Genomic DNA, 26,904 nt, shown 5'->3' with positions numbered 1-26,904 from the left:
CCTGCAGTCAAGTGTAGGGAATGTCAAATAAAACCAACAAAATGAATAATTTTCAGTGCGTAAGTCATTTTGGGAGCACAACTCTTAAAATGCCATGGCAGGACACGCCTACTGGCTACTGGCTACTGGCTACTGGCTACTGGCTTTTGGTTTGTGGCTGACATTGCAATGTTTGTTTCGCTGTAAAACATGAACTCACATGTGTCTCTCACTCAGTACTAGTGGTAGGAAGACTGATTCTTTTAGCTAATTTGATATTTTGTGGCTGTCCAACAGTAGTGAATCAGTTCAGGACTGGTGCATTTCATTCACCCTTGTACCCGTCACCTCACCTGTGACACCTGTTAAGTTGCCAACAGCACTTTGGGCTTTGGGCTATCGGTCTGAAACAACGTTCAATACAGAAAGTGAGCTGCTAACCCATACACTCGCCTCACTCTGCCTTAAAGGTCCCATTTGGTGTAAAACAGGATTCCCCTTGCCTCTGTGATTATAAAGGAGTTGGATGGTCTATCTAAACATGGTGAAAGTATCAAAACACACAGTCGCCAACTAAATCCACACAATCCATATTAGAAAAGCGAGCCTCTAAACGAGCTGTTTGGACTTCCGTAACTTTGTGGCGTCACAAAGGTTCGCTCATTATCATTTTTGTAAGAAATAATATACTAACAAAGTGTTTTTTTCAAAGCGGTTGAGCGGTTGTCATTGTTTATTACCGGAGAGTAATAAAGAGTAATTGAAACGGTTAGCCAATCAAAACGGTTAGCCAATCAGAACAGAGGGGTCGTTAATATTAATGAGCCTTAAAGACACAGCGACAGAAACAGCCTGTTCTTGGTAAGGCTCAGAGAGATGCTGGAAAATGAATGTGTAAAAATGGATTGAGAGTGTTTTTGGTACATGACACCACACACACAGCTTTGAATGGACCTCAAGACACAAAATAAAACACTGGGAAGAGAGAATATGGGATCTTTAAAGAGCTGCTGACCCACCTAAAATAATTGCATTAGTCTGGCTTTCAATGGAGAGTTTTAGTGTCCCATGATGGTCTAAATGCTGTTTCAGAGGCTTTTCCACCCTGACAAGAAGAAAATTCTAGGTGGAAACACTGAATACTTGCAGATTTTTGCAACTGGCATACAAATGGTCAAATTTAAAGGTATTGACGTCGGCATAAATTATCAGCTATCAGCAGCTTCAATCCAAAAGTACCAGTATCGGCCTTCGAGGCCCCATATAAGTCGAGCCCTGCACACTATACATCATAGGGTTCAGCTCATGGTATTGCAGCGATCCCCCATGGTGTTTTCCCTGAGCGCCGTGTGGAAAAACCTTCAGATGTCTGACAAGCCTCCACAGCCCGACCTGCAGAGTCCAGCCGCTCTTTCAACAACACTTTGTCTCGGCGTTTTCTGTGAATTTCTTTACAGTATGTGAGCGCATGTGTGAGTGAGAGAGACATAGAGTTTAAAGGGAAAGAGACAGAGAGAGAGAGAGAGAGAGAACGTATAAGGGGTGCCATATCCCACAAGTCATTGCAGTATTCGGTTTGATGTCTTCTCTCTTCTGGTCCCAATCCCAGCGCCGCTTTATCTGCTGTCTGAATGACGCCACCTGGACCAAACAGACGCTTTCATTTGGGAACCTGTTTCCTTTAAACACAGTTTTGTTAATGTGCTGTGTAAGTCTCCAGTCATCCATGGTGTTTTATTTGTTACTTAATGCCTCACTCATTTCAAACTGCATACATTTCATATTATTTTTGTAGCGTTCTTTTTTCTTTGTCTCAGAAAGTTCTAGTGCTGTTTTCCACTCTGTCATGATGCTGTCGTCCACTTTTTTCATGTTTCATCTACATTTCGGTCCCGATTTCAGACATCGTTTCAACTTTCATTCCGGTGCTTCGTTTACACAGGATTTCAACTTTGGTGCAGGACATCAACATCTATTCAGCAGTGAAATGTTTGCTGGGCGGTTATGTTTATAACCCCCATTTGTTAAATTCTTATTAATATGCTATTTTTAGGTCCTGTATCGTATTATTTCTATTTTGCTGCTGCAGTGACCCAATTTTCCCACAGGAATCATTTAAGTTTCATCTTATTTTAATTTTCCATCTATCCTACAGTACAGCTGCAGATTGCTAGAGAATAAAACATGTACATTAACTCAAAATTCCAATGTGTCTCCATAAACTAGTGATCAGACCATTCCTTATAACTTCCAACAGCTGAAAAGAGAGTAAAAAGAGAGTAAAGCAGCGGGACTTCTACAGTGGCCACATGTGGAGCAGTGGAGGGTGAACTCTGACCTCCAGTCGGCGATCATCATAAGGCATTGTAACCACGAATATAAACAAAAATCAATAATATTTTCAGAAAAACACAAATTTATTTATTTTGCTTGAAGCCGCACTAGGTGACATCGCTCGTTGGCCCCAAATGGCAGCAGGAGGCAACTGTTTGAATTTTGAGGACTTCACTACCCAGAAATCCCGTGTGGTGATGTCAGTAAACTAGAGTCCAGCTTTCTCTGCTGCTGTTTAGGAGACAGTTTTGGATTTCACTCTTAAGTTTGGATTGGTCGCTTCCTGTGTGGAGAAGATTTCCCACCAGTTGCCATAGCGACACCAGAATTTAATTTGGGTAAATAGGATGAATCTACAGTGTGCGTCTCAATTAGTGAGTGGGGCGCTCTTCTCTGTTGCAACCACACTTTATTATTCAAAACAGACAGATTTTTACATCTCTTGCCTAGTGCAGCTTTAAAAGACCTGATCTTCATATAACTTACAGTAATTTGATAATACTTACCATCATGTATAAGTTTATGCCATTAAAGGAATAGTTCACCCAAAACTCACATCATTATTTACTCATCCTCATGCCAGTACAAACTCAGATGAGTGTTTTTCCTCAAACAACTTACCAGCAGTTCTCCAGGCTCACTACCGGAGAAGCTTTCTTACAAATAATTGCAGTAAATGGGAATTCAAAAAGGGAAAAAATATCCGTAAATGTTCTCCATACAGCTCGTGCAGACTAGATTTGCATTAAATCTCTGCTATATAGAAGAATATAACTTGTTTTGTCAAAAGGGTTGGTTCAGTTCTGAATGGGCCCTTTATTCAAAATGTAAACAACAATACAAAAACCCATTCATAAGATCAGAGCGTTGTGAGAAGGCCCGGTCACTCAGGTGTCTAGTAGACAGCGTCACAGACCCAAGCAGTGTGACTATGTAATGGCTGTTCTATGTCTTCCCTGTCTCTGAACAAATAAAAACACAAGATAACAGGAAGATAAACCCTCAGTAAGGTGTACCTGATGGTTCTTGTATCCTGTTGTTTGTGATTTGTCCACATGCCTCAGCTTCATCTGCGGCGCTGTTGGTTTTGGAGTTAAAGAATCCAGGCGGAGGCTTCACTGTGACTAAACCGTGTGTCAGGAACCTGCTGGGGAATTAAACTGCACACTCAAAAAGATACACACACTGATACTGCAGTTTGACTGACAGGTGTGGGTTCTTCAAGGCCACTTCCGATACCGACGTTTTTGAATTGAAGCTGCTGATAACCGATATTTTGTGCAAATATTCAATATTGTTAAATTTGACCATTTTCATGCTAAAAAAATCCCCAAAATGACATACTGTATATTCAGTGTTTCTCACAGAATGTTTATTCTTATCAGGGTGGAAACAGCATTTAGACCATGGGACACTAGAAGTCTCCTTTGAAACCCAGGATGCAACTACTGCTACTACTACTACTACTACTATTATTACTACTACTGCTATTACTGCTACTACTATGACTTCTACTACAACTACTACTACTACTACTACTACGACTTCTACTACTACTACTACTACTACTACTATTACTACTACTACTGCAACTTCTACTACTACGACTTCTACTACTACTACTACAACTACTATTGCTACGACTACTACTACTACTGCTATTACTACTACTGCAACTTCTTCTACAACTACTACTACTACAATTACTACAACTACTACTGCTACGACTACTACTACTACTACTACTACTACTACTACTGCTATACTACTACTACTACAACTACTACTACTAGAACAACTATTACTACTACTACTATTACTAATACAACTATTACTACTATTAAGTACTACAACTACTACTACTACTAACACTACTCCTACTACTACTAATGATAATAATAATAAAACATAGTCATTCATACCCGTGTGGAATCAATTCAGGTATTGATCAATTCTACAGTAAATATGTAATCAATCAAACTGCATTATATCCATCATATCAGCGATGGACGACACTGAAATTGACACATCCTGTTTGAAAGAATAAGTTTTATTGCAGTGTGAGTAAAAAGGTCAAGTCCACATGCTGCTCTACTAAACTTAATGATCCTTGTGAGCAGCAGCGAGGTGCGTGTCTGTTGGACCTTTGACAAATCACTGTGTTTCCCTCCAGAGTGGTTAGTGGTGTTATTGTAACAACATTACGATTTCCAGTCTCCCACTGAGGTTTTACGAGCTTTTAAAATGTAACGGAGCTTAGAATAAACGTTCGGTTGGTCATCTGAGCCGCCTCTCTTTCACTTTCCATCTCTCTCTCTCTCTCTCTAGCTCAGAAATGAAATACACATAAATACACTCTGCCTCTGTCGGCTGACAGAGTCTAAGTGGTTCACTGCCGTCTCTGCAGGCCAGGACAGCGCTGTGAGCGTGGATCCTGCTCAGCATGTGTCACACTGTCTGTAGGACATGAAGAGCCGGTGTGCTTCCTCTGGTGGTCCTTTAGGTGCTCGGCTATCACTAAAACATGAGGAAAACCATGAGGAAAACACATGAGGAAAACCATGGGGAAAACACATGAGGGAAACCATGAGGAAAACACATGAGGAAAACCATGAGGAAAACACATGAGGAAAACCATGAGAAAAACACATGAGGGAAACCATGAGAAAAACACATGCGGGAAACCATGAGGAAAACACATGAGGAAAACCATGAGGAAAACACATGAGGGAAACCATGAGAAAAACACATGAGGGAAACCATGAGGAAAACACATGAGGAAAACACATGAGGAAAACACATGAGAAAAACCATGAGGAAAACACATGCGGGAAACCATGAGGAAAACACATGCGGGAAACCATGAGGAAAACACATGAGGAAAACCATGAGGAAAACACATGAGGGAAACCATGAGAAAAACACATGAGGGAAACCATGAGGAAAACACATGAGGAAAACACATGAGGAAAACACATGAGAAAAACCATGAGGAAAACACATGTGGGAAACCATGAGGAAAACCATGAGGAAAACACCATGAGGAAAACACATGAGGAAAACCATGAGGAAAACCATGAGGAAAACCATGAGAAAAACACATGAGGGAAACCATGAGGGAAACACATGAGGGAAACCATGAGGAAAACACATGAGGAAAACACATGAGGAAAACCATGAGGAAAACACATGAGGGAAACCATGAGGAAAACACATGAGGGAAACCATGAGGGAAACCATGAGGAAAACACATGCGGGAAACCATGAGGAAAACACATGAGGAAAACCATGAGGAAAACACATGAGGGAAACCATGAGGAAAACACATGAGAAAAACCATGAGGAAAACACATGAGGGAAACCATGAGGAAAACACATGAGGAAAACACATGAGGGAAACCATGAGGAAAACACATGAGGAAAACCATGAGGAAAACACATGAGGGAAACCATGAGGAAAACACATGAGGGAAACCATGAGGAAAACACATGAGGAAAACACATGAGGAAAACCATGAGGAAAACCATGAGGGAAACCATGAGGAAAACACATGAGGAAAACCATGAGGAAAACACATGAGGGAAACCATGAGGAAAACACATGAGGGAAACACATGAGGAAAACCATGAGGAAAACACATGAGGGAAACCATGAGGAAAACACATGAGGAAAACCATGAGGAAAACACATGAGAAAAACCATGAGAAACATTGGATAGCGGCCCTCTGACGCTGAATCCAAATGTCCACCCTCCGGACTTGTGGACTGAGCCCTCGCGGACTTCGGTCGTACGTACCGTGACGTGTTCAATGTGTTCATCACGTCAAGTCTGCGAGGGCGTGAGACTGCAAGGCTGATAGACAGGCCTCAAGTCTGTTTCACTCGTTGCCGTGGAAACGTTCGAAGCAACAGTCTAGCGACAACTACAGTCATGCACACGGTGATCACTGCAGCACTTAGCGTATGTAATTGTTCTAGGCTTGTTTTGTGAGTGAACAAAATGATACTCATACATTTCTATACAACATATAGGCCTAGGCTACACACATTCAAATACAGAAATGTTTGTTAATATGGACCGGACTATGGCTAAATAAATTGGGTATTTCTTACATTGACCTTCTTTTGTGGTTTTTCGTTCATTTTTCATAGCCTGGATATTTGGCATTACACTGCACAGCTTTTATAGGCTACCATCACTTAATAAAGTACAATACTACAATAATAAAATGCATTTTGATTACCTCTATAGCCTATACTTCTACATATTTCTGTGTCATGATGTGGTTGAATATTACTTCTGGTCTACATGATTCAAGTAACGTTTAAATAAAGTCATTGTTTTACACATTCATAATAAGTTCTTTTTGTTTTTTTGTTCGGCAATTGGAAAAACTACAACGTCACGTCCGTATTGCAATGAATTGTGGGTAATTAAATCAGTGAAGTCTGGTGAAGTCTGCACCCCAAGCGGACTCTCTGGAAGTCTGCAGAAAGTCCGCTTGAGGCCCCTTGTGGACTGGATGAATTGTGGATTTGGATTTGCAAGTGCAGTGAAGTCTGGACATTTGGATTCAGCTTGAAAGTCCAGAAAACAGCAACACTTGGTCTCAGCTTTTTTTGGGGGTTTTTTTTTTTGCTGTTTTCTGGACTTTCGGAGTGCCGCTGTCCCAAGTTCCTCATGGTTTTCCTCACTGTCTGTAGGGTTTGACCGACATGGGTTTGAAGGCTGATACTGATATTTTTCAGACTGAAGCTGCTGATAGCCGATATTTTCTGCTGATATTCAATATCACTGACCATTTTCATGCCCCAAAAATTGAAAGTATCCTACATTTCCCCTCAAATTGTATTCCTCTCAGGGTGAAAATGCCTTTGAAACAGCATTTAGACCATCATGGGACACTAAAACTCTCCACTGAAAGCCAATGATTCCTCAACTGCATGTATTGCTTTGATGCGTGTGTGTGTGTTGTATATATGTGTGATTATCTGAGTTGTGTGTGTGTGTGTGTGTGTTTCCAGGCGTGCTGTGGCTGTCGGTGGTGTCGGAGGTGCTGTACATCCTGCTGCTGGTGGTCGGCTTCAGCCTGATGTGTCTGGAGCTCTTCCACTCCAGCAACGTCATCGACGGACTCAAACTCAACGCCTTCGCCGCCGTCTTCACCGTGCTGTCAGGTGGGTGGAGGCAGAGCAGGCGACACACAGCAGACCACACACACACAGGCGCAGAAAACACTTGTTGTACACTACCCGTTAAAAGTCTGGACCCACCTGATTGAATGTTCTCTGTTTTTCATTCTCTTCAAGCCATTTTGATCTAAAGGCTTCTGCTTAAATACTTGAAATGTGTTTCTTAGACAAATATAAATAGTGAAGTTGATCCTATGTATGAATTTCTTTCCAAAGCATTTGCCTTTCCATCAAGGCAAAGGGCAGCTACTTCAAAGAATCTAAAATATAAGATAGTTTGGATTTTTTTTTAACACTTTTTTGGTAACTGCATAATTCCATTTGTGTTATTTCATAGTTTGGATGTCTTGGAAAATAGATAAAATAAAGAAAACTGTGTGTCCAAACTGTTGACTGGTAGTGTAATTTAGAGGAAGAGCGCTTTGCTTGAAACGTTACTTGTTTATTAAATTATTCATATGGGAGTATTCAGTTTAATTTAAATTCAATTCAGTGTGGTTTATTGGCATGACAAATTCCCCCAAAGCATGGAAAAAGAAATTAATCATCAATTAACCAACATTTCAGAAAATGAATCCCATCCCTTCCTATGTATCAGTGTGTGTGTGTGTGTGTGTGTGTGTGTGTGTGTGTGTGTGTGTTGCTGTGTATTCAGACCCTCCGCTGTCCACTATCAGTGTTTCTGTGTTTATGTAACTGGTGTTTGTGAGGAAAAATAAATCAGCATAATATAATATTAACCATTAAAAATAGAGCTTTTGGGGGAATATACATTCATACATATTCTTTCATATTTTTCATCCAGCTGTGGATTTTTGTGTGCGGATCTTCTGTTGTATTTCACTTGTTGTTTTCTTTGATCCAGCACCTCTCTGTCTTTTGATTTTGACTTTCTTTAAGATGCATAACACACACATCAGGCACACTCAAATGCTCTTGCACATGTGTAACACACACACACACACACACACACACACACACACACACACACACACACTCGTATGCATGCAGAGTAAGAGCACCAACCTACTTACTTTCACACTTAAACAGTAGGAGAGTTATGAGGGAACAGGAAGACAGGGAGAGAGAAAAACACACACACACACACACACACACACACACACACACACAGATTTGTCAGAGGCCATCTGAGGTCAGAGGTTATCTCCTGGAAGCCGGCGCTGTGTTTGGTTCCAGGGATTTTTTTTTTTCCTCCCAGCAGCTGTAAACCTCTTACACAAGGCGCTGGCTCTGGCTGCTCCACGCCGGGCGCTGCTGGCAGCCTCGGGACGCTCTGGCTGCCGCTCCATCCCAACTGCCAACTCACTTCTTTTTTAGCACTTTTTTTTTTTTTAAATGTCGCAAAAAATGAAAAGCGAATAAACAGTTTTCCTGAACATCAGATCGCAACGACATCAGAAAATACACCCGTAGAAAAATGGAATGAGTCTTTCAGGCAAGGCAAGGGAAACTTTATTTATATAGCACATTTCAGACACGAGGCAAATCCGATGTGCGGCACATAAAACAGAAAAAACACATAAAAACCCTCCTAAGCCCACTTGCCCAGGGCCATACACCACAGCTATTTAAAATGACATGAAGAAAGAAAGAAAGAGATAAAATAGGTAAAATTTAAATAAAAGAAATAACAGAAATTAAATAATGATGAAGATAATAATACCTGTTACATGTTCATACAGATGATTTTAAAGGTGCTATGTGCAGCATTTTAAATACTGTATATCACTGTCAAATTAATTGCGATACGTTGCTATGATTACTGTAAACCAATGAGAGCATGTTGGAGTCGATTGGTCGCCTCGATCTCACAGCAGTGGTGTTGATAGTTGATAGTGTTCTAGTGTTTCTCCACATTAAGACTACATTTCCCATAAGCCCTGTTGCTCCCCCCCCCCCCCCCCCCCCTCCCTGAAGAGGATAAAACATGTTGGAGTTGATTTCTCCGTCTTCCTTTCCCTCCTTCCACCATCTGCTGCCAGAAACTCTGAAAGCTTTAGCTCCGTTTGCTCTGGAAGAACAGAACCAGAATCAAGAATCCCACAGATTTCCCTCCAGATCCACCAGGTGGAGAAACAATGGAGGATGCAGAGTGGAGGCTGTTAATCTTGTTATGGTTTTATTTGTTTACAGTAATTATACTAATGTCTCCAAATGAATGCCGGAATGATTTATTGATGTTAAAATGATACATGTGGCACCTTTTAAGAATGGATTAGTATCGGTCAGGTTGTTATTTTACAAACAACATATGGCTCCAAACATCACTACCTCAGTAATTATTAAAATATGTTTCCATTTCTGTTTCTTCCCTCCTTCCTGCGTTCAGTCATTAGTTCTTTCTTTCCTTCCTTCATTTGTTCCTTCTTTCCTTCCTTCCATCACTCTTTCTTCCTCCTTTAATTTAGCCCTCACTACTTCCTTCCTTCCTTCTCCCTCCTTCCTTTCTTTTTTCTCCCTCCTTACTTTCAGCCCCTCCTTCCCTCCTTCCTTCTTTCCATTTCCCCCCCTCCCTCCATTCATCCCTCACTTCCTTCGTTCATTCCCTCCTTCCTTTTCACTCCTTCTATCCCGCCATCGCTTCCCTCCTTTCTTAAAATCCTCCCTTCCTTCCACCCTTCTTTTCCTAGCTTCCTTCTTTCTCTCTTTTTCCATCCAGCCATCTCTTCCCTCCTTCCTTTACTCTTAACTTCCTTTCTTCCATCCAGCCTCCCTTTCCTTCCCTATGTTCCTTCCTAATTTCTTCCTTCGTTCATTCCTTTGCCCGTTGTTCCTTAATTCCTTCCTCCATGCTTTCAGCCGTCCCTCCCCTCCCTCCATCCCTTCCTTCATTAATTTGTTCCTTCCTTTCCTAGCCCAATCTTTGTATACCCTTGCTTTGCTCCAACCTTCTCCACCTCTCTCTTTCTTTACTCTTTCTTTTCCCCTCCATCCCTCCATCTCTCTCTCTCTGTTGTTCCTGTTGTTTTGCCTGAAGCTACCTGCTGTAGGTCTGCTCCCTCACACACAGCAGTGAGTAATGGCTACCAGCTCCGTCTGCCATTTACAAAACATAGGCGTGGACTGCTGGGAGAAGGGGAGCGCGTGTGTGTGTGTGTGTGTGTGTGTGTGAGTGTGTGTGTGAGTGTGTGTTTGTGTGTTTGCATACTCCTAGAAACTTGTACAAAGACGATGAAAAACCTTCAAAGTGAGGACATTATTTTTCCAGCAGCTCGTTTAGGGTTAGGACTTTGGTTTGGGGTTAGGATTAGAATGAGGATTACGACCGGGTCGGGTCGGGGAGTGTGAATGTGAATGTCACCCAGCTGTAAGGAAACAGAACTGGGATTGAATTGGAATGACAGGAAACAGAATTAAATTCCATGAAATTCCATGAAATTCCACTTGTAAGAGAGTTTGTCTCGACTCGCTTAACATTATAAATCAAAACATTATGAATCAAATAAATAAAAGACAGCTGAACAAATAAAATACATTCAATCATAATGTACGGATTATGATTACATGTTCTGCAGCAAATACCAGCTGAAAGGTTCCTTTAACATTTTATGATATTCAGTATTGATAATATATAACACAATATGCAATCTGCTGTGGTAAAAAAACAACAAAAAAAAAACATGGAATTTCACAGAATTTCACTGAAATTCCAATTCAATTCCAGTTCTGTTTCCTGTAGGTTTTTTTCAAATTCCAATTCCAGTTCCTCAGTTGTCACTGTCGACATAAATAACAGCAGGTGAAACATGCACAAGTTAAAACAGATGAGTCAGTTTGAATGTACGTTGCATCCTTTCTTCTGCTTTTTCCCACGCCACAGTCAGTCAGTCAGTCAGGTGACACTTAGTGAGATGATGCACTTCGTCAGATGGCCTCTAGAGGGCGTTTTTGACTGTGAGATGCAGTGTTTCCCATACAGAGGCACAAAATCAAAAGTTGGCAGCAGACCAGCAGACTGAACTCAATCCACAGAGTCTCCAGGTGTGAAAACAAAAGTGAAATTTAACATTCCACAGTCAGTAACGGGGATTTGCAGACAGTAACTCGTCTTCACTGCCATACAGACTTTATCGGTTGGTGACTTTAACGTTACCATGTGGTATTTTAGTAACAATAGTGAAATAATTTAACCATGTCGCAGTGCATTGAATTGAACACACAAACAAACTACAATAAATGGATGGGGGTTTCAAAGGAGGGTTTGACTGGAAAAAGGCTGAGAACCACTGGGTTAGGGAACGACTTTAGTCAGTGGAAGGTCCTCACAAGTATAATAATACACACACACACACACACACACACACACACAGACACACACACACACACACGCAGACAGACAGACACACAGACACACACACACACACACACACACACACACAATATGAGTGGATGCCAGCTGTTGCTCTCCCAGTCAGGGATGATTGGAGATGTCTGCTGGCCCAGCCCACTGTTCACTTCACACACACACACACACACACACACCCACACACACACACACGCACACACACACACACACACACACCCACAGACACACACAAGCACATTGTACACACACACACACACACACACACACACAGATGTTTACACACAAAGACAGGCTGGTAGCCAAGCAGACACACACACAGACACACACACACACACACACACACTGTTTGAGTGCCTCCTCCTACAGCCTTTGATTCATATTAAAGACACACTTTAAAATGAACCCTTATTAAATTAAATTTCCCATGACAACAACTATGATATTCTGACACACAATTTTACATTACACACACACACACACACACTACAGTATGTTACTGGCTAATAGTTGCCTTTTAGCCTTTTTGCTGTTTTGAAGAGTTGTATTTTTTGTCAGCACCTTGTTCTATCAGTGTAGAGTTTGAGAGAAACCCAGTGTCACCTGCTGAGTCACGTTCCCCAATGACATGGGAGGGTGTGTGTGTGTGTGTGTGTGTGTGTGTGTGTGTGTGTGTGTGTGTGTGCGTGGGTGGGTGGGTGGAGGGGTGAATATCCTTCACCAGAGAAATGTTAATCTACGTGGTGAAAATCAATATCAGTGTGGGTGACTCCAGCCTTTATTAGTGAACAGGAGGATTGCTTTCTAAAAGGAAAGGCATAGAGAAATTGCGACCTGGAAATTCATTCATGGGTATTTCAATATTTCAAATTAACTGGTACAATTTGATAATCAAATGACTTAAAAGTGACATGTTTAGCATTACCACATGCATTTGCTGAATTCTAATTACCGTAAACAGACCAGACCAGACCTCTACACTGCATTTCTCACTGACTATGTTTACATGGACTGCAAGAATCCGACTATTAACCTTATTCTAAATAAGACAATATTTTGATGAAGGTGTTTACATGAGTTGCTTATAGAATATTCCATTCATATTCCCGTTTACATGCTACAGAGCAGAGTCCGATTAATGATTGAACCTGAAACCCTTTCTGTCATGTTGCTACCGTGGTTTATACCCTTAGTATTTTCTTGCTAATTTTGAAAAACACTGTGCTTCGAGCCGTTACTTTTTGGATGCGTCATCAAGCAGTTGGATTGCCATATGTGTCGCAAAATGCTGCGAAAACTCTGATAGGACGTCATAGTGCGATTAAGGTGTTTACATGTCTACAACGCACTTTAATAATCCGACTAAAATCGGAATACTCGGAATACTCCACATGTCTTAATTCGACTATCGCTTACTCCGACTATGACCTTATTCGGGTTAAGGTAATCGGAAAATGCTGCTTACATGGCAGTTTCTTATTCAGAGTGTTGTCTTAATCGGGTTAATATCCGAATATTTCAGTCAATGTAAACGTGCACGCGTTGTGCCACCGGGTCAGATTTGGTGGGAAATGTGGTCACACGGTTTACTTTGCCAGGAATCATGTTGTAAGAGTCACCTTAAAAAAAAGAAACCGTAAAATAGTAATGCATTACTTTTCGCTTATTTCAAAGATAATGCCATTTTCTTAACTGCTACTTCCTGGGAGCAGTAATTCGTTTCACGACTCGTTATATTGCTTTTCTGTTCCACCCCCGACATTAGCGATTGCACCCTCTCTTTCCTAAAAAAAAAAACTCAGGAAACCAAACAGCGATGATGTCCCATGTTCTCGTCGTCCTTTTACTGGATCAAATCAACGTAGTGGGAATGCTTCCATCCACAGTAAATCCACTTTTATACCATTTTTAGTGGAACAAACATGGAGTCCTTGGGCAAAAAACAGAATTCATTGATTCACAGAATTTATTTTTGGTGTGTCGGCTAATATGGATAATCTTGAGACATCCGTGCCAAAAAAGAAAGAGAAATCAAATAAGAAGAAACAGAGTGTGGGCTATCTTTGTTTATTTCAAGATTTACTATTTTTAGTGGGAATTGAGTCCAGTATGAGCGGGCGATGACTCAGTAATTTGTTATACTCCTCATAACTGGGAAACCCTCCCAATCAGTACCTCAGAAACCCTTTCTGCAGGAGATTCATGTTTTTTCCTGACTCTGGACACACACACACACACACACACACCTACACACACACACACACACACACACACCTACACACACACACACACACACACACACAGAAAATGGGCACAAATTTGTATGCGTGCAGCTGTTAACATGTAGGTAAACTCGCAAACATACAGTAGAACAAGGATCTCACACACTTACCGGCATGTGACACGTGCACGCAAGCCCACAAACACACACACACACACACACACACACACACACACACACACACACACACACACACACGCATGCACAGACTTTTCCTAGAAATCTCTGTTGTCATGGTTTGAAGGCCGGGGAGAAATGATGGTCCCTTTATAGCAAACTGTAAATCTGGAGCAGACATCCTTTATTTACTATGGCATGACGCTGCACACACACACTCACATACAGAGATACACACACACACACACACACACAGAAACACACACACACACACACACACATACAGAGACACACACAGCGAGAGTGATTGCAAGCAAACAGAGACATGGCTCTCATCCATCCTTCACATCCACGTGACACATATACACAATCTCACACACACACACACACGCACACACACACGCACAGACACACACACACGCACAGACACAGAAGAAAACAAGCCATGTCGTGTGTTGAATGTGTGGATATGATGTACAACCTCTGCATTAATGCCATTCCCCTCACATTGACTTATTTGTATTGTGGCCATTTGATTTACTGTATGTTTATGAGTGATTATGTCCCTATCTCTAATTGATTGTATGTCTAACAACGGCATCTTAAATCAATTGATACTGTATAATGACTAATTATGATAATTATATGTGTTCTGATTTATTATTGACGATAAGCTTGGCTGGAACTCGGATTGTGTAATGACTTTGTATCTTTATGTTTATGCTAATTAGCACGGCAAATTAGCTTGTGCTGAGGTTAAAGCTGCATTAGGCCAGATTTTTATGTACGGATCTTGCCTGTCATCCTAAATCACAAAGTGTGGTTGCAACAGAAGAAGAAGAGCATCCCACCCCCACTAACTGAGATGCTGTAAATTCACCCTGTTTGCCCAAATTAAACTCTGGTGTCTGTATGGACAGTGGAGGGAAACCTCAGCACAGGTTGCCCACACCCATAAAACCACCACAGGCTTTGAAGAAGCAGACAGCAAAGACGACATTTAGCTTTTTTCTTTATTTACTGCTTTCCTCCATTGTTGTTGTTGCTGTGACTTCTGCTAGTCACACCCACAGCAAATGGTGTGGTGACACTTTACAATAAGGGTCACTAAGTTAAAGGTTAGTTAATGCTTAATAAGGGTTAATTAATACTTAATAAGCATTAACTAACCCTTAATTAACATTTAACTAATGTGTAATTTACTAATGGTGTTCATGTTAACTAAGGTATTAATTTATACATTATTTAATAGTTTATAAAGATGACTTAAATAATGTATAAATTAATACCTTAGTTAACATGAACACCATTAGTAAATGATTACCAGACACATTAGTTAACTGTTAATTAAGGGTTAGTTAATGCTTATCAAGCATTAACTAACCCTTAACTTAGTGACCCTTATTGTAAAGTGTTACCAACGGTGTTTACGCCCCAAAACATCCTGATCTTCATTGGCTACATTCACACTGCAGCTAAATACGGTTGTCAGTCCTCACTGGAGCTTAATCCTGTAAAGTTCACACACAGTTTGGCTATTAAGGAGAGAGACAACTGCAAAAGAGATGGAGGTAAGTGTTGTGAATGTGAGACATTCCCAAAATTTCCCAAGTTTCCTCAACACTGCAGTTGTTTCTACCGGTTCTGCGGTCTTGGGGCGACCCAAATGCTGCAGTTGCTTAAAACAATCAAGTTCATCAGGTGGAAAAAGAGAAAACGGCACCAGCATAGGTTTGACACAGAAGCATAAATCATCCTTGATAGGGATTGTGTTTGATGCATTATTTGTATTTGTGTAACAGCAAGTGTGTGTGTGTGTGTGTGTGTGTGTGTGTGTGTGTGTGTGTGTGTGTGTTGTCTACAGGTCTTCTGGGTATGGTGGCCCATATGATGTACACTCAGGTGTTCCAGATCACGGTGAGCCTGGGTCCTGAAGACTGGAGGCCCCACAGCTGGGACTACGGCTGGTCCTTCTGGTCAGTCTAACACACACACACACACACACACACACACACACACACACACACATTACATCACATTGAACACAATGCCTACTAGTCTACAATACAATCACAGTCAGACACACACACACTAGTTCTGAAGGGTGTGTGTGGGGGTTTGGGGTGATTTCCAGTGTGGGTTTGTAGAGTTTTATAGACATTGTAAACATTATAAACATTGATTAAATAATCTCACAAAAGATGCAAAAACAAGAATAGCAGTAAATCCAGAGGATGAAAGTCCTGCGCAGAACGTACAGTTTCATCCGTCTTCTGCATTTCTGACTGTGATCAGAATTCATAAAACAGCAGCGTTCCTGAACAGGAAACTACTGGGTCTGTTTCACCGCTTGTGCTCATGCAGCACCAGCACCCTGTTTTTGATCACATGCATGCTCCATAAGAAATTCATAAAAGGAAAAAAAAATACCACCTGCTCTAATCAGATGGTATACGTTTTTGGAATAAATCTTATTTGTGAAATTAAGTTTAAATATGAAAAATGTTACAAAAAACACTCATAGGTCGTCATCAATGTTTTTGGAAAAAATTGAAAGTGTTTAATACATTTACACACTGAATTTACAATCATTAATGTCCTGATTGCAATTTTAAAAGCAATCTCATTTGATTGGGTTCCTGCCTGACATTGTGATTGCTGCAGTAGGATTTTGTTTCATCTCTTCTTACAAATGGTCCATTGGATAATCAGAGTGTCTGTTAAATATGTAACTAATTAAAATGTTGATTTTCCTTGGCTGTCACTTGGGCTATCGCTGAGTATAAGGCAGCAGTAATGGGGCTCCATCACAGCAATCACAGCCCCCTGATAACGCTATAAATAAGTTCAAATCACCAAGCAAAAGATTTCCTGTTGAGTTTTGTGAATAAAGGCCAGAATCTTGATTGAAGCCGTCCTTCTGTCACTGTGCGACTGGTTGAAAGACAACAGCAAGCCCACCTGCAGGTTCAAAACGGTCGCGGAGGGAAAAACGACTTATTCCATCGTAGCACCTCACAGCAACAGTCAGTGCGTGAATACACCTCGACCTTTTGGAAACTTCCGGAAGCTCAGACTCGATGCAGAGGCACTAAATGAATGAACGACCCGGAACTGCCAATCATCGTGGCATCATGGCAGAATATTTTGTGTTGGACAGCCTAAAGATGGTAAAAACACAAAGTGTGAATGTATGTCATTCACCACTAATGTGGGGCGGAGAAGATCTGTCTGTCTCAGGTGAGATCTCAGACACCACCGCTGTGATTTTGACAAAACTTGGAGGGATGATGCATTTTGGCGCTGATAGGCATAAGGGGTGACTCCATCATTCACGGGGGGGGGGACAAATGTTTGACTTCACCCCCCCACGTTTCAGCAAACGGTGTCTGACAAACAAACGATTGAGCGAACAGACGGACGGAGACCGATCCATAGTCCTTTCATCCACCGAACCACACAAAAAAAAAAAAAAAAAAAAAAAAAACCCCTTTAGGACGTCCGTCGATGGCTGTCCGTCGAGGCGGAGCGTGCCAACAGGCAGCGTCCAGGTACACAGGGAGTGACAGTGGCTGTTGTCTCGGGGATAATTAGCCAGACAAGACTGGCCTTGACCTTCGCTTCTGTCTTCTCGAAGGTAAAGCCGGGCGGCAGCTGTTGTCTGCCTTCGCTCAGCTCATTTGCGCGTCGGCAGAAGGCAACGCCAAGGACGAAAACGAGTGCGAAGAACGGGGAGGGATGAATGAGCGAGGGAGGGGAGGGGAGGGGAGGGGAGGGGAGGGAGGGAAAAGACCAGCTTCTGCACGTTCACGTTGGTGTGTGTGTGTGTGTGGAGTCGATTAATAATTCACACTTGCAAACGCCCCCACACAAACCTACCTGACACTCACTAGAATACCTTTTGTTTCGTGAAATCCTCCTGTTGATGAGGACTCTGCCCTCACGCCTGCTAACAGGAGCTTTCCTCTGGCAGTCATTCAGACGAAGGCCGCTCATTTAGCACCGGGTGGGAGTCGAGCAGGATCGTTAAAGCGGAATAAAGTCTGTAGGAGTAATTAACCTCCACCGGCGTGGAAGGCCAAAGAGCCCCTTCAGAACAACTAAAAAAAAAAAGTGTGAATGTGCTGCATTGTGAGGCCGATGGGGGGGTGGGGGGGGTGTGATGTTTCCTCCCACCTGCGCTTTATAATGCACTCTTGAAACTGATAACCTTGGTTTCATTTCAGCTTGGGAAATGTGGAAAAAAAGGGACAGTGAAAATAGTAGTTGAAATATTTTTTTAGCCAGGGAAAGAAAACGCCCAGTTGGGATTTGGCCCTCATTACATATGATCACATAACACATAACATACGATCAAATCTGATATTAAAGTGTGATATTATTTCACTGCAGACGTCGGTGTTTATCAAGTGCATCTTTGTCGTAGTCCTAAATCTCACATCTGCTCGGAAGACGTGTACGCTCATTTCAAAGTATATATTTTCCACAGCTTTTTTTGGTCTTTCTGACCTGAGAACTGATATGGCATGGTTAGGATATAGGAAATGTGTTCCTTTGTAGAATCATGCATTTTTTATTTTTAGAGACAAACCTCCTGAAGAGTCCTTTTTTTTCCCGCTGAAACACTGCTGACAGATGACAATTTCTTGCCAAGTTTTGTGTTTTTTACGACAGCCTTTAATCCCACTTTTAAGACCGGCCGCCTAATAAAACACTCCTCTGCAACCAAAACATCAACTCCTGCTTCGGTAAATCTCTGCCTCTCGGATATTCCCGTCTCTGTGTGCAAACGATGCTGCGCCAAGTCTTCCTTTTCACAGGCTGAAGAGTCACCAAACATGCTTAATTTTGGGGTTTGTCGCATGTAAATGGCCAATTGATTCCACACAGCCACAGTCATTCCGCAGCTGCCTCTAATTGATCAATCCACGGTGTAATTTGCACTCATTTAGGCGGTGTGAGAATCAGTCATGAATCAGACATTTCCACGGTACATGCTGCACTCTTTTCCATGACGGCTCCATGAAGGAGGGAAGCCGTCTGTTCTGTCCCGTCTGGCAGCGCTTCCTTCCTCCCTACCTCTGACATCCAAACCTCTAAACCGCAGCCCATAATCAATTAGCCAATCAGTTAGTTTCCCATATGGTTCCACCAGTGTGAGTTTTTTTCAGGGTGATATTTTTGGCACTGAAGCCGCCAATAGCTGATATTTTTGCCAGTGTCGGTATCAATATCTTTGAACTTGTCCATTTCCATGCCAAGCCTCTGAAACAGCATGAGGCAACGCATAGACAGCCAGTGTAATAGTGATCAATTCTACAATAAATTTGTAATCAATCAAACTGCATCATGTCCATCATATCAGAGGACGACGACACTGACTGGCTGATATTTGATTTTTGATAAATTGGTGATATTGACATGATATTTTGGTCTAAACATAGTTTCCCCCCAAAAAAAGGCCTAGAAATGTAATAAAAATAATGTAATAGACCAAGTAGCAGTAACAATAGAGTTACTGACTCTCTGTCTGGTCTAATCAACTGATGTTTTTACTATATGTTGTGGTGATTTGTTATGTGTTTTACTTTGCTTTTATGTTTTGTACTTTTATTGATGTTTTATTCTGTTTTTAATGTGTTTTATTGTAAACTCTGAGTTTACTTTATGGGACAATAAAGTAAACTGAATTTAGAACACAAAGGGAAGAGTTTTATTCCAAAAAAATAAAATATCCACCATGTGAAAAAAGGGAAACCTACTATTACAAAGTGATTGATAACAAACATAAAACCAGATTTTGGTGTTTTTTTTAAAAGATAGTAGTTAGCTGTTGTCCTCAGTTAACAAAAAAACAGCACAACACCAAATTAGACTATAGATAAGATACTTTCTGATACTTTGTTTTAGAGAGAATGAATGATGAATTTGTTCCATAATGGATTTGAAGCAAGCATTTGAACGTATTTTATCTTCATGACTTTTCAAATACTCTGTGCTTAGCATCTGAAACGATGCTTGCTTGGTATTTTCTTGGCGTACAGGACGTCTCTGCACAGAGGGACTGTTAGCTTCCCTATTAAGAACCTAATAACAGACCCATTTCCCCGGAGCCCCGCCACTTTCTCAATTAGCAGCACATCAGTTATATGCCCAGTAACATTAAGCAGACCTGTCTGGGAGCGAGTCGGGCTCGGTTTCTTGGAGGAGAGAGGCTAAAGAGCTCTGAATATTGGCTGAATCACCCCAGATGCTTCTCTGAGTGCTATTAGTCCCGGAGGAAATTGTCTCATTTGTTCTTCGCCATCTGGCCAATTACTCCTCCCCCTTTGACTACAGCCCAGTGTTTTTCCAAATCCACGAGTTTCTAGAGAGCCTGATAGGAAATGATTTGATGAATTATGCACATTTGGTAAAAAAGACTTCCTTATTTGTTTTAATTTAAATTACATTTAAATGGCTCAGGGTTAGACCGATATTTTGGGCCAATACTGAGCTTTTATTAAAAATTGTCAGGTTGGTATCGCCCACCTCTGATATGATGAATATGATGCAGTTTGTTTGATTGCATATTTACTGTAGAATTGATCAATACTACACTGGTTGTCTATAATAATTTTCATCTGTCTGTTCATCATCGTCTGTTTTGCTCCTCTCTATCACTGACTGCTATAACAAAACTGTGATCCAAACTATATCCAGTTCATAAAGCTTTTCCTGGGAAAGATCCTCTGCTGCACAGGAAGTGATGCGTTTTACATTTCCGGTTTGTTTGGGATAAACAGAAGAAGAAGAACTGGGTAGTTAGCATGAGCAGCGATAGCCACCATGGCTGAACAGACAGAGAGAAGAGAAACTCAAACTGCAGCAAAAGAAAATCCAAGCTCCGCCCACACTGTGTGATTGACAGGTGATCTGTGGGAAGTGCAGAGCAGAAACACCACAGACTAAAGAGACTAAATAAAAAAAAATGAGGAACTGACGGATTACCACTTTAACCTGAATTAACTCTAATGAGACATTTTTATCTTTTGATTTTGATTTGTTTTATTATTATTAATAGTAGTAGTAGTAGTGTCCCACTGTCTAAATGCTGTTTCAGAAGCTTTTTCACCATGCCACCAATTAAATTCTGGGGACACTGAATACTTGTCATTCTTCTGAATTTTTTGGCATAGAATGATCAAATCTAAAGACACTGAATATTGGCTATTGGCAGCTTCAATCCAAAAATAGCAGTATGAGTACCAGCTTTAAAAAAAAAAAAAAACATAAAGCATCAGTCAAACCTTAGGCTCAACATGACCTACTTATTTATTACTTTGGCATTTTTTAGCCTTTATTGGATAGATGAAAGCCATGAAAGACAGGAAAGCCGAGAGAGAGAGAGAGAGAGAGAGATTCACTTCCTTCCATCCTCCATGACTCACCCTCATCATCGCTTCTCTCTCTCTTTCTCTGTCTCTCTCTCTCTCTCGATCCAGCATGGCCTGGGGCTCCTTCACCTGCTGCATGGCGGCCTCCGTCACCACACTCAACTCCTACACCAAGACGGTGATCGAGTTCCGGCACAAGCGCAAGCTGTTTGAGCAGGGCCTGCGCGAGGAGCAGACCTACCTGGACCAGGAGGCCTTCCACTACTTCCGCGACCGCTCCCTCCAGTCCATCTCCAGCGCCGTGGAGGTCTACCCCGGCCACGGCGGCGGGGGCATGCCCGGGGGAGTCGGCGGACCCCCCGGAGCCGGGCTTATCGTCGGTGGCCCCGGGCCCGGTCCGGGTCCCGGTCCGGGAGGTCCGGGACGGGGGAAGATGAGAGCTCCGGCGGCCTCCGTAGACCTGGGGGAGAACACAGACTCTCTTGGGGAGGAGCAGTGCTGAGAGGAGGGAGGAGTCACACGTGGGAGCGGGAGGTGCATGTGAGAGAAGGGGGGGGCGTGGCCGGGGGGGTTGAGGTGGGCGGGGCGATGGCGCGGCTCCACGCAGGTTCTGTCGCTCCAAACAACGCAAAAGCACAGCAGTCCTTATTTTCTGTTTGAACAACCATGAAGGAGAATATCGACGGACCTGACGAGAAGAGTCGTGGAGGAACGTCGAGCCTCGGCGAAAATTGATGAGGGTCGATTCATACGTTCTCTATCTGTGAAGAAGTAAAAGAAAAAATATATATAAAGTATGAAAAACTATATATAAGAGTTGAATGAGAGAATGAGATATTTGACCTTCAGAACTGTGACGGAAGATTATTTAACGAGAAGTGAACAGTGTTCTCCAGCAGAGTTGAAGCTGCTGCATGTAGGATTTTAATCAATCATATTTTGAGACATCAGTATAAATACTATAGGCAAAAGACACCATTACGGATTAGATTAGCAGCGTAATACACACCTCCACTGTATTTTACACTGTGTGACATCGGGTCGGATTTGGCGGGAAATCTACTAGATTGTTTAATGGCACAGGAATCATTTTTACTTTGCAAGTAATCCACAGCTTTATTCCACTTCCATTTGTTGTTATCAAGCCTGTTATCGGCTCCTCTGCCGCTTTAAAACAAACCACACCAGGGAGGACAGGTAGCAACATCCTCTTGGCAGCAGGGTTTATGGGAAATGTGGTCTTAATTTTGAGAAACACAAAATACTACATGCAGCACCTTTAATATCCGTACCGAGTCCTCCAATGAAAATGGGTCATGTCCAGGCCATGCCCTTTATTTATGACGCTGAATGTGAAAAAAAAAAAAAGTGTTTGGAGTTATAAAAAAGTACATGTCTGTTCATTTCTGATTGTGTTGATCTTGTCTAGCATAACTAAAAACATCAAATTGGTGAAACTGGGCTATACGTAGTGACAAAGGTTTCAAATGACAATTGGTGTTTCTCTCCCTGGCAGCCTTGTGGTTGCTTTTCACCGTTCCTGCCACAGAAACTTAAAATCACAACATGACTGTAATGCCAGTAATTCCCGTTTTAATCCTGTTGATGAGGCAGCCATGACACCGTTAAACCGACCCCAGTTTGCTGCTTTAAACACTGCCAGTGACGTCCCAACTGCTTTAAAGCATTCAATTAAATTACAGCTGATCCAAAATAATATTCAACAGATCTGTGTCTAAAACATGAATGTAGAGTAGAGGATGAAATAGTTCAGTGGTTGTTCAGGAAGTACATGATGGAACTGCTTGACTTTTCATTGAATATGCCTTGATAAATATATATATATATAGATTTGATTTAATGTCTTGAACCCCTAAAAGTGATGCTGCACTGTGCAGTTGTAGTTAGACGGTTACAAATGTTGTTATAACAACTGTTGTAAACCTGACTGCCCGTCTTCTGTCTTCTGGCTAAATATAAACTCAGTCTTCCTCATTCACAGTGCCAGGAATCCAGAGGACGTTTAGGTTTCTGTTTCTGTCCAGTACTGACATGGTTTATGGCAGTGGTTCTCAACATGGGGTCCGTGGACCACCAGTGGTCCTTGAGGGGGTTGCAGGGGGTCCCCAGCAAATTGATGAATTGTTAAACTTCAGCATTATTTCATTTACAAGAAGTTAACACAATTAGAGAATGTAGAAGAATGACTGTTTTGATCATAGTTTCTCTGTTATTTCTCTGCCTACAATACAGATAGTCTTGTAATTCTGGACAAAATCATATCTAACAATAAAAATATTCTCAGATTTGGGTCTGAGAGACAAAATCTCAATGGGGGACTATCTAAATGGGGGTCCGTGGCTCTAATGTGGCCTAATTAGGGGTCCTTGATATGAAAAGGGTTGAGAATCACTGGTTTATGGAACTAGGCCTAATTCAGTGACACTTTACTTGAAATTCTGTAACACCGCACAAACAATAGCTTGTTTACAGCTATATGTCACATTCATTCATGTTGTCAAATATGGTGCAGTAATTGTACAATTGACAAAGCTGGTATAAGGATCGAAGGGTTAGGGTTATGCATGAATGTGCCATGTAGCTGTCATCAGGCTGTTATGAATGTGCTGTAAAATGGATTTCATGTAAAGTGTTACTGTCCTTTTTGTTTTTCAGATCTTTTTCACGCAGCCACAAGCATCCTATACTCAGAAACGTCTTCGAAACCAACAACAGCTACTGCTAGGGGCTGTTTCATCAACGCTTTCTGCTACTTATATGTACAGTATAAAGATGACAACGAAAACAGAAATCTGGAATTTTTTCACGAAAGGCCAAATTATACTTCTGCGTTGAATTCTTGCTGTTATAGCTGTTATAGTTCTGCGTTGGTGATTCTGTGCGTAGACCACCGAAACACTAGATGGCAGTGTGGTGCTTTGTTAACAAAGAAGTAATAACAACAGAAGTAGTAGTGTTTCCGTTCTCTGAAACTCATGTTCTGGATATTTCTCACTATGAATTCAGAGACATCTGGTATTCTTTATAATTGGGAGATGAGCTGATGAACACATCTGAACCTCCTCAGCTCGTCTCTCTTCGATCTGCTCCATGTTGTCTTCACTATCAACGGAAATCAACCGGATTCAGGTCGGAGGAAATACAAAGCGGACCAATCACAATTCTTGCGGTCTTGCATCGCCCTAAGCACAGCTAAATCTTTGAGTTGCACCTAAGCTACAGCAGCACCTACGGCGAAGCTACGGCAACACTACGCAGAAGTATAAATTACCCTTAATAGGCCACCAGTGCATGCTGCCATATGAGAAACCGCTCCGTTATCCAAAGGTCACAGGTTCAATCCCTTATGAAAGTCATTGTCCTCCCCTGCCAGAGTGTCCTTCAGCAAATCACTGAGCCCCGACCCCTCCGATGACAGGCGGAAATGTATGTTCGTCTCTTGGGGATGTACCGAGAAAATGATTCCTGAGTATTTTGTGTGTAATATAGCAATTGGGCCCTCCAAATTCCATTAAAAAAAAGCTGAAGTTGAATGTGGTTTATGTGCTCGGCCGTGACATCACCTGACTCCACTGGATCAAGGTTGAGGAAACGACACACTAGCTACAGAATATTACCATCCAACTGTAAAGTGAATAGATAGTATTCGATCAGCGTCATCACGGTCGCCGCGGCCATATTGTTGACATAGTGCTGCAGCTGTCAACTGGTGACAGCCTAGGTGACAGCAGCGCTAATAAGAAGCTAGCCACCGTTAGCGTTATCTCTGTTGTCTGTTACCGTTTCTGTTGCGTTAGGATGTATTAAAAATGTGAAGGGAAAGAGACTGAGGATCTAAGCCAGCACAGGAGAGATGTGTGGATAGTTAGGAGAAACAGGCAAAACTTTCTGCCAGCTCCTCACAGCAAAGTCTGTTCACCTCAGGTTTTTTTTGTTTACCACAGGTAGGCATTAACGTTAGCTAAGGGAAGAAGAGTTCGCAAATTGATTGGTCATGATTGATCCAACGCCAATAATGTTAGGTATTAAGTTAACAGTGAACAGTTGTGTGGTGTACCTGTTCGCGATCCGCCATGAGGCATAAAAGTCAGAGGAGGAGGAGGTGGAGAAGCTGGAGAAGCAGGTACACCACACACCTGTTCACTGTTACCTGTGGTGAAATGAGGTGAACAGCTGGCTGAAGGTTTCGCCTGTTTCTCCTAACTATCCACACATCTCTCTCATGCTCTCTTTCCCTTCACATCTGCGGACGGTAGGGAGGCATACAAACAAACCCCGGGGGTTTTATTGCTGTCATTACTACAGCCGTGTATAACGCAGGCCACCATCGCTATTTTGTAATAGATCCTAACGCAACAGAAACGGTAATAGACAATAGAGATAACGCTAACGCCGGCTAGCTTCCTATTAGCGCTATGTCAACAATATGGCCGCAGCGACCGTGATGACGCTGATCAAATACTATCCATTTCAAAGAGTCACTAAACCCCAAACCCAAATCTGTGTAAAGCCCAGGGCTGGGTAAAGTAAACTTCTCAGTAAAGCAGGGTACTGAAGTGGCCATCTGCTGATTAGCTGACCTTTGGTGCCAGGTGATGATGTCACTTTCTATGGAGTACAACAGGTGGTGACATCACCAGACACCAAAGATCAGCCAATAGCAGATGGCAATTTCAGTAGCATGTTTTTCACCATTAGATGACAGACTTTACACGGGTTTGGTTTGGGCTTTAGTTACTCCAATAATAATCCATGAGATACTTGCTTTCTTGATTTTGGCGACACCTTTGGTGATAAGCGGTCATTGCTTCGGTGTTTTGCGCTCAATATACGCACTAGGCTAACACACTGTAATGATAAAAACAATCAATGTCGACTGTTGACAGTCTCTTCTCATCTTGGAGTGTTTTTCATCTTTGGAAAGGCGATGCCAATGTTTTCCTTTTTTGGCACGCTTGCCTTCTGAGCGATTCATCTGATTCTTTTCCCTTGGATTTTCTGCTCATGCTAACTACCCAGTTCTTCTTTATCTCTATGAAAAGCGACCTTTTAATATGTCACAAAAAATATAATTCAAATTCGGTGTGTTTCCATCAGTGGGTTGAAGTGAATAAATCGGCTTCCTAAACGCCCAGAAAAAACACATCCAATGGAAAAAATCTTTGAAGAATTGAATAGTATTGGTCAAGTTGTTATTGTTCTTTTGTGTCAGCTAATGTCGGCCATGTTTCATGCTTTCCTCCAAAGACAAAATCAAACAAATACACTTATTGATGAA

At 41.8% G+C, this 26,904-nt stretch overlaps 1 protein-coding gene across 1 annotated transcript in view; it reads left to right on the top strand.

Annotated features, from left to right (window-relative positions):
* gsg1l (gsg1-like) overlaps positions 1 to 22,107 on the top strand; it is a 46,241-nt gene extending 24,134 nt beyond the window's left edge. Inside the window, exons 3-5 of the mRNA XM_071522726.1 lie at positions 7,340 to 7,492; positions 16,094 to 16,205; positions 21,714 to 22,107. Of these exons, the coding sequence (XP_071378827.1) occupies positions 7,340 to 7,492; positions 16,094 to 16,205; positions 21,714 to 22,107 (659 nt within the window). The remainder of the gene's footprint in view (positions 1 to 7,339; positions 7,493 to 16,093; positions 16,206 to 21,713) is intronic.
* The last annotated feature ends 4,797 nt before the right edge of the window (positions 22,108 to 26,904 follow it).

This window comes from Centroberyx affinis, unplaced genomic scaffold (genome assembly GCF_046629955.1).
Source record: "Centroberyx affinis isolate AG114_WGS23_722 - 3 ecotype Tasmania unplaced genomic scaffold, CSIRO-AGI_Caff_v1 ptg001024l_1, whole genome shotgun sequence".
NCBI lineage: Eukaryota > Metazoa > Chordata > Actinopteri > Beryciformes > Berycidae > Centroberyx > Centroberyx affinis.
The sequence above is the reverse complement of the archived record's forward strand: the minus strand, read 5'-3'. Positions and strand labels throughout refer to the sequence as shown.